This window comes from Alexandromys fortis, unplaced genomic scaffold, assembly GCF_014885135.2.
Source record: "Alexandromys fortis isolate MF-2015 unplaced genomic scaffold, M_Fortis_MF-2015_v1.1 scaffold_68, whole genome shotgun sequence".
Taxonomy (NCBI): Eukaryota; Metazoa; Chordata; class Mammalia; order Rodentia; family Cricetidae; genus Alexandromys; species Alexandromys fortis.
In genome coordinates, this window is record NW_026067948.1 from 252,392 (window position 1) to 260,634 (window position 8,243).

The 8,243-nt window shown below is 33.9% G+C and overlaps 1 protein-coding gene across 2 annotated transcripts in view; it reads right to left on the reverse strand.

The window, feature by feature from the left end:
* Depdc1 (DEP domain containing 1) overlaps positions 1-8,243 on the reverse strand; it is a 30,192-nt gene that overhangs the window by 7,584 nt on the left and 14,365 nt on the right. Inside the window, exons 6-9 of one of the 2 annotated variants that reach the window (XM_050149464.1) lie at positions 7,417-7,464; positions 3,032-3,172; positions 678-1,517; positions 83-255 (exon numbers count right to left, since the gene is read on the reverse strand). In XM_050149464.1, coding sequence (XP_050005421.1) covers positions 83-255; positions 678-1,517; positions 3,032-3,172; positions 7,417-7,464 — 1,202 coding nt within the window. The remainder of the gene's footprint in view (positions 1-82; positions 256-677; positions 1,518-3,031; positions 3,173-7,416; positions 7,465-8,243) is intronic. The other variant, XM_050149465.1, reaches the window with a different exon arrangement.

Here is an 8,243-nt window from a genome sequence, read left to right on the forward strand (position 1 = left end):
ATAGTCAAAACACATTATATACATGTATAAAATTCTTGAGGACAATATATAATATAGTAAAATTATATTTAAATCAACTTACCAATGATCTTGTACCCATTTCTTCATGAAGTTTGGGCATATCAACATTTTGACTCATTCGAGAAATCATGCGCATTAAGAGTTGAAGCTTTCTACGATTTGGTGGGGGAAGTAACAAACAACATAACTGTAGAGCATTGATCGCAACTCTCTCTAAATGAGGCTGCAGCAAACCTAGAAGGGAAAGTGACCCCCATTCCCCAAAAATCATCAGTGATAATAATTTTCAAATAAATAGAATATGCAGTCATATAAAGAGTATAATATATTGGCAGTATTTTCCCTTTAATTAAGAGTTACAAATTTCCATTCTCTAAAAGTATAGTAAGATAATAAATATAACTTTACAACCTATTTCTAAGTACTAAAACCCTTCATTTATATATAAAGTGACACAGAATAAGTAAAATTAAAGGAAAAGAAATTAAGTGCTTTAAGTAGGGTAGAATAAACATTGGTTATGCCATCATCAGTCTTTTATAAAAATTTCTTTTCAAGAAAATAAAAAAGCAATTTCAGACAAGAAAAGTCAGGAATACAAAGCAGAGTTAGTAAACATTAAACGTTAACATTGCATGCACTGAAAACAGCCTTACTTTGTGTGCCAGTCAACACAGAAGCAGCTGGAAGTAAAGAATTCTCTGAAAGTTCTACTGTGCTTTTGCACAGTCTTTTATTGATTGTGGTACTAGACTCTCCGAGCTCACTTTGCACACTTGTACTGCCTTGGGCAACATGTGGTTTCATTATAATTTCAGCCACTGGTGTATTGATATATCTATTCTGTCTTGTACTACTTCTTAAAAGCAAACTCTGAGATCTACAAAGCTGTTTTGAATTACATTTTTCTTTATATAACTCCCCTTGGTCTTGAACAGTCAAAGCAGAGCTTCTTTTAAGACTAACACAGTGTGACTGCTGAATATTTTCTTCTGAGTGAAGATTAAATAGAGATTTCTGTTTGGGCATTGGTACTAAAGGTTGCTTATGATTTTGCTCTTCTATGTTCAGAAAAGACTGATAGAAGATACTGGATGTTTTTTTACTTGAATTCCCTGACATATCTATAATTCCTTCCAAAGAAGAACACCTTGGTTTGATGTTAGAGGACAGGGCATGTGTATTACTTAAGCCTATTAAATTATGACAGCTTCCTCCCATTATGTCGTTGGCACTAGCTCTTCTGTTTCTTAAATTAACTAGCTGCATTTTCTTGGCATATCTTTCTTGAAATCCTTGATCACTTCTTTGCAGTCTCTTAGAAGAATCCAATTCTTCACTGCTTTTGTCTTTATGAAGCAGACTCAGTAGCAGACATTCAGTTGATTTGAAGGAATTCAAATTGCTTAAATGATGGATATTTGAAGACCGTGGATCATCATGGATTTTATGTATCCCACTTGCTCTATCTGAAACTGTGACGTAGCCACAAACAACTACCAGAAAATGAAACAAATATTAAGATGCAAGTGCAAGACAGTGAATAAAAATAAAATAAATAAAAATAAAATAAAACAAAAATAAAATAAAAAAAAATAAGCATCACTATTATATACACTGTTAGTAGAGAACACATAGAAGTTCCTTAATTTGGAAGCCTCTTCAGTAGGACTCATGCAACATTCAGTTATAAACATGCAAGACTGACTAGTAATATTTAAATTTATGATATAAATTATCTAAAAATTAATTTAACAGCCTAATTAGAAGAATTGAATCAGGATAAACTTAAAAATATTTGTTTTTAATCCTACTAGTATTGGAAATCTTTCAGCTATAAGACACCTGTATATAGAAGCACGCATAGAAGCATCTTGGTGTTCATGGGAAGACTGGTTCCAGGGATGCACATGAACAAAATCTTCACATATATAAAATGGCGCTCTATGCACATACATATAACATAGTCATTTATTTAAGAGAAACCCTGTCTCAAAAAACAAAAATCAAACGAACATACAACAAAATCTCTAGATTACATATATAACTAACACAAAGCAAGCATTATGTATATGTTTATTGCTTACAGAAAATGACAAGGAACCCCACCTTCCGCAAATTCTCTAGCTACATTGAAAACAAAACATTTTTGAATCGGGATTGGTTGAGTCCAGAAGTATGTAAACAGCACATGAAGACTAGTGACCTATATTTGGTCTCTGTTCTTGGTTACTGGCATAGAAACCCTAAAATCCTTGGAATTTCCTGAGTGATCAGTATTGTTATTCATGAGGAGCTATTTCAACATGCACGAGTTTGTGCTAACGTAACTCATGGCTTAGCCACATAAAAGCATTACCTACAACCTCTTGGAAAGGAAAGGGGGATGGAGATTGAGTTTAATAGCATAAAATGATAAGTTAATCAATCATATCTAGCTAATAAAATTTACTTAAAATTCTGAAACAGTGAAGCTAAGGCAGCTTTGAGTTGATGAACACACAGATGTTCAGGTGTTTTCCTGAGAGGGTACAGAGCCTGTGTACCCCGACTCCTTCCATGTGCATTTCTTCTTTCTGTCTGTTCCTGAGTTCTATCCTTTTTAAAACAAAATATCAAACATAATTACTTTCCAGGATTTCTTGAGAGAATTACAGAAGGGTTCAAATAAACGTTTTAATTGGTAATTGGCTGAGCATAATTGTGGGAGCACAGGGAACTTAATTGTTGCCAGAACCAGAAGTAAGAACAGTCATGTGAATCTGAGCCTTTCTCCTGCAAGATCAAGGCTAAGTCTAGGAAGCTGTGTCACAACTACATAGCTATATGTTAGTCGATCTCAAGGCAACTAGTGTTACAGCATATTTGAACCATTTGAACTAGAATATAGTATTTGATATAGTTTATAGCCCACCACATTCATATTTACCATGTTTTTAGACTTTTAACTTCAAGGAAACTTAAAATTTTAATAGAGTAAATATAAGTAAAAAGTAAAATTTATACATACCCATAATGTTCACAAATAATTCATAATATTTAAATGTAAGTAGAGGTTCAGGGAGATCTAGAAAATAATCTGCAATTGTTCTGAATACATCACGTTCAAATCCAACATAAGTTGGATTGTTAGTTTCATTACTTCTTGGCCCTAAGAAGCAGAAGGCAAAAAAAAAAAAAAATTGGGCAAACTATATTTCAATTTAATACAATTAAAAGTACACCTAAGTTTAAGCTTGCACTTCATGAGGGAGGTATGTTTAACAATTCATGTTACAATATATGCAGTTCATCAACTCAGGTCTCATCATTTCACTGAACATCACTTTAAACAGCCTCTGGCTGTTATTTTGTTTTAATATTTTTTAACATATGAAAAACTATAAGAAAAAAATTTATGATATATTTTAAAATCATCAATTATTTTAGTGAGATTTTGTTGCAATTTATTTTGTGAAGACAAGAATAATACAAATAATTCTAAACTATCTTTTGTATGTCAGTACTTTTATGAATAAATTTTACTCTCTTTAAAATTCTTAATAATTTTAATATTTTCCATATTGCTTTTTAAACTTAATACTACTATTGAATCATAATTATTAATCATTGTTGATCTATTAAAAATATAAACTTCTGTACAAGTCTAGTACTCATCAAGGGGAAGTAGGAACATATTGCCATAGAATTATTTGCTCTGGTGCTATAGGAATTCCCACCACCAGTAGCCTTTAAGTTACCTGCCTACTTGGGTGTGGCCCCTTACACTATGTACGCCGAAGTAAAGCGCTCATCTGGCCTCTCTTCTAGCTGCAGGATTTGGTTGCTATTCCCCTTTTCAGCAGCAGATTGTGATCTGTGAGTTTACCCCCAAATAAATAACTAGCTCAATTCTGAGCTAGTATGGGACTTCTTTTTTAGTGTTTCTCTTCACTCTGGGGTCTCTAATTTAGCATCTATAAACTATGTCCTGGGACTCTTTCCTATAAAAGTCTTCTGGGACTTGGTTTACAAAAAAGATTCAACTGCACTGGAGTCTTGGGAACATTTCCCTAGCGAAGGAAATATGTACTCATTGATACAAGCTGCAACATTATACAGTAATTACTCAGTCATCTTTTCACAAGCAACTTATCAGAACCAAGAGATCTGATAAAGGCTAAAACAAAAAGCAAGGCTTTTTGGCATTATTGCTTTGTGGATAGTCTTTTGCTGTAGATTTTTCGCTGTAGCTGACTTCCCTTTCTGTTACACATTGGGGAATTAATTCCCTAGTTCAGAACAGTTTCCCACTGCCAGGCCTCCATTTTTCTTTTCTACATAAACATAGAGATCTACTTTCCTGCAATTATCTTTATTAGCAGGCATTTGGTCAGTGCTTAGGGTCCAGGTGTAGAGCATTTCATTTAAGATATTCACAGATCTCCAAGGATATAGAATTACTGCTTGCCTGAGCTGCTGCTCTGTTTTACCCCACAAACACCCACCAAAGAGAACAGCTGATAACAGCACACCCTGGTTCTCCCCCTTGTCTTTACTGCTTAGGTATGTACTCAAAACCTATAAGCCCATAGAAACTGCAGCATCTGGTGTAGGAGTTATCTGATCTAGAGCCAAGGCTTCTACCTGTTTATGTAGGTTGCTTGGTTGCCTGATTACCTGATGCATTCTGGGAGAGGAAAAACACAGCATGCTAGAAATAAACTTTTTAGCCCTTTACTGACCACTAAATATGTAGTACAGCATACTAACCTTCCCCTCTAGATTTCCGTGATTATTTAATTACTTTCTTAACTAACGTTCTCCATTAAGGAGAAGCCTTGTCCTAGCCACTCCCATGGATCTGTGTGTACGTAAAATTCCTTATCTGACTTTCTATGGGGCAAAAGAACTCTGCCCCTGGATCTGCTAGGACTTGGGAATTGTTGGTGTTAAGGATATATATGACCGGAAACATTTGTAAAATGGGTGGAACAAAGAACAATGAGAAACGATGAACTGAATAGAGAAGAATAAAGGAACAAGGATGGGCAATTCTTGTTGTGAGTAGACTTCTTTACCCTCAGAATTTTAGCCCCCCCCCTTAGCTATTCATAGTTTCTTTAATTGAACCCTAAACGGAAGTCTTAAGAGCTAGAACTTTAAGGCTCCTGCTAACTCATATCATTGAGTTATCCTTACCAAAATCCTTTTTTTGAGCCAAATAAAGTTTTTTTGTCTTTCTGTTTCCAAATTTTTGTATGACTACATAAGTTGTAAGCATACACACTCCAAAATGATTAAAGAAAAAACAAGTCACAAACATAATACTTTAAAAACTAATATTGAATTTTCTAGAGCCCAAACAAGGTATTTTTCTAAAGCAGACATATTCTTAATATATAGAATATTTTTTTAAATATTTATTTTATTTATTTATTATGTATACAATATTCTGTCTGTATGCCTGCAGGCCGAAAGAGGGCACCAGACCTCTTTACAGATGGTTGTGAGCCACCATGTGGTTGCCGGGAATTGAACTCAGGACCTTTGGAAGAGCAGGCAATGCTCTTAACCACTGAGCCATCTCTCCAGCCCCTATAGAATATTAAATAATCAGCAGTACAATTTCTAACACAGAAAACACAGGTTCACTAGAAATAAAAAAGAAGAATTTATATTTAGATAATTGAGGTTTGGGTTCAGATAATACTAATTTTCATCTCTGGGAAAAAAGTTGTAGGTAGTATTCTTCACACTAATTTTCAAGATTATTCTTCATATAGACCAGTGGTTCAACCTTTCTAATGTTGTGACTCTTTAGTAGAGATCCTATGTTGTGGTGACCCACAACCATAAAATAAATGTCATTGCTACTTCAGGACTGTAATTTTGCTGCTATAAATTGCAATGTTAATATTTTTGAAGATAGAGATTTGACAGAGGGAATGTAACCCACAGGTTCAGAACCACTACTATAGACTCTAGATAACACATTGCAATTAACTAAAATCCAATAAGCCATATACTTATTATCATCTAGGTACTGTATGAGCTGGGAAGAGAGGGAAGACAGAAATCTCTGAAGATGGAAGATAAATGCCTCTGAGAATGCTTATCTGTGTTGTTAACCATGAGGCATAGGGGAGCAGGACAGCAGAGTAGGGAAGGTAATCAAAAGTCCATGCTTAAAAACACAGGCTCTTTATCTAATTCCACAAATAAAATGTTTTTGTAACTTATTTATATAATTGCTATTTCTTTGGCTCTTCTGTTATTTTGACATACAACAAGGAATATAATCTTTGACATTTACAAAATTCCATTCCATTTCCAAAAGTAGTAACTTTAAAAGAACTTCAGCGATCACTAAAATTTCTAAAATACATTTTAACTTTTAATGACTTAAACGTGTTGCATAATATTTTAATTTCATTTTGAAAATAAAGCCTGTTTGAGTCAGAGGGCAGAGCTAGCCATTAGCTGACCAAAATTAACTGCAGAGGTTTGGAGGACTGTGAACAGATGTGAAACAGGAAGGCAGACTGAGAGAGGATCTCAACCCTTCTGGATGGAGGAACAGAAGAGATAAAAAGTTACTGGTCACTGTTCTGTTGCTTCTCTGATCTTTCAGGATCTTACTCTAATATCCAACTCCCGATTTTTATTGATAAAGAATAATTAGATAAAAATATCATGAAAGCAAATACCTTTGCAAATTTTTAAAATATATTTTGAAAGCAGGAAGAATTTTGTAAACCAACTATCAATGTTTACTAAGAAAAAGGTTGAGCAATAAAATGCTATACAGTGGTTTGTAAATAACTAACAGCATTTTCTATTAATACATCCTATGAAGTAATTTACCTTGGGAATGTATGGACATGGGCTTTATGAAACTTGGATTCTGATTTAACATCTTCCACTCCTATGTTGCTTCTTATTTATTTATTTGTTTGTTTGTTTGTTTGTTTTAAGTTCTGGGGGTCAGGTTGTCTCTGTACCTTTTGGTGCCTGTCCTGGAACTAGCTCTTATAGACCAGGTTGGTCTCGAACTCACAGAGATCCACCGGCCTCTGCCTGCTGAGTTCCTGGAACCACCACCACCTGGCTTGTTGCTTCATTTCTAAACTGCCAACTTTAAGCCTATAAACCTCATGTGGCAATCATTGTAGTTTAGATTTTACGTAAGAGTCCTTTCAATATTTATAAACCTATGAGTTTATGACTTATTTGAATTGAACCATAAATGACAGGTTCTAATTAAGAATCATTTTTTAAATTGAAAATAAAGAGCTCCTAATCAATTCTATTTGACTATTATTTCACTCATAATTACAAATATTTTCTTCATTATTGTTAAACACTTTCAATATATTATACCACACACACACACACATTTGTGGTTTAACTTACAATTTGCAAGGCACTTCATAGCCGATAATACCCAGTGTGGAAGATCCTCTAGATACAAAAATCAAAAAATGTATATTAAGTCATAGATGTTTTATGATAGTATTTTTTAAAATATTATACATGGCTTAGCACCAAGGATTTTTACCAGCTGAGCTAACCACTGGTTGAGTACAGATTAATATATTAAAATACAAAAAAATTGAAAAAGTTTTAAGTACCTTGAGCTTGATTCTATCTATTATACTTAAATCAAGTAGCTACCCCAAATCAAGAATTAATTAAATGAGAAAGGTCTATATGTATATAAACTAATTCTCATCTTTATTTATTCCATTACTTCTCTTTAGTCCTATTACTATGGTACATGACTGTTACTGATTTAGGTGAAGTGTCTGACCAAAATTAATATTGTCTGAATATTGGAGAACTTTTACACCAATATCTGCTTAAAATATTTAAGTTGGTACCATATCCTGCTTTCTCAAAACTAATAATGGTTAATAATAGTTTCTTTTTTTTGTCTACATTTCAGATGCTTATCCATGTCATCTTTCTAAAGTCATGCATTAATTCATGTTAGCAACTAAATATTTTCTTATGATAGTATGAACAATGTTTATTTTTAAAAATGCTTATTTTAAAAACTTTAATTTTCAGGTTCTCTGTCCTCAGCTGCCCCAGGAACTAACTGGGGACATCGCCCTGGGCATCTGGGAGCACCAAATCTCTTGCCAACCCTAAGATGGCTCCCTTAATTAAGATGTGTGCTTCCCTGCTCCCCTATCCGACCTTCCTTTATCCCAAACATCCCGTTTCCCAAGTTCCCC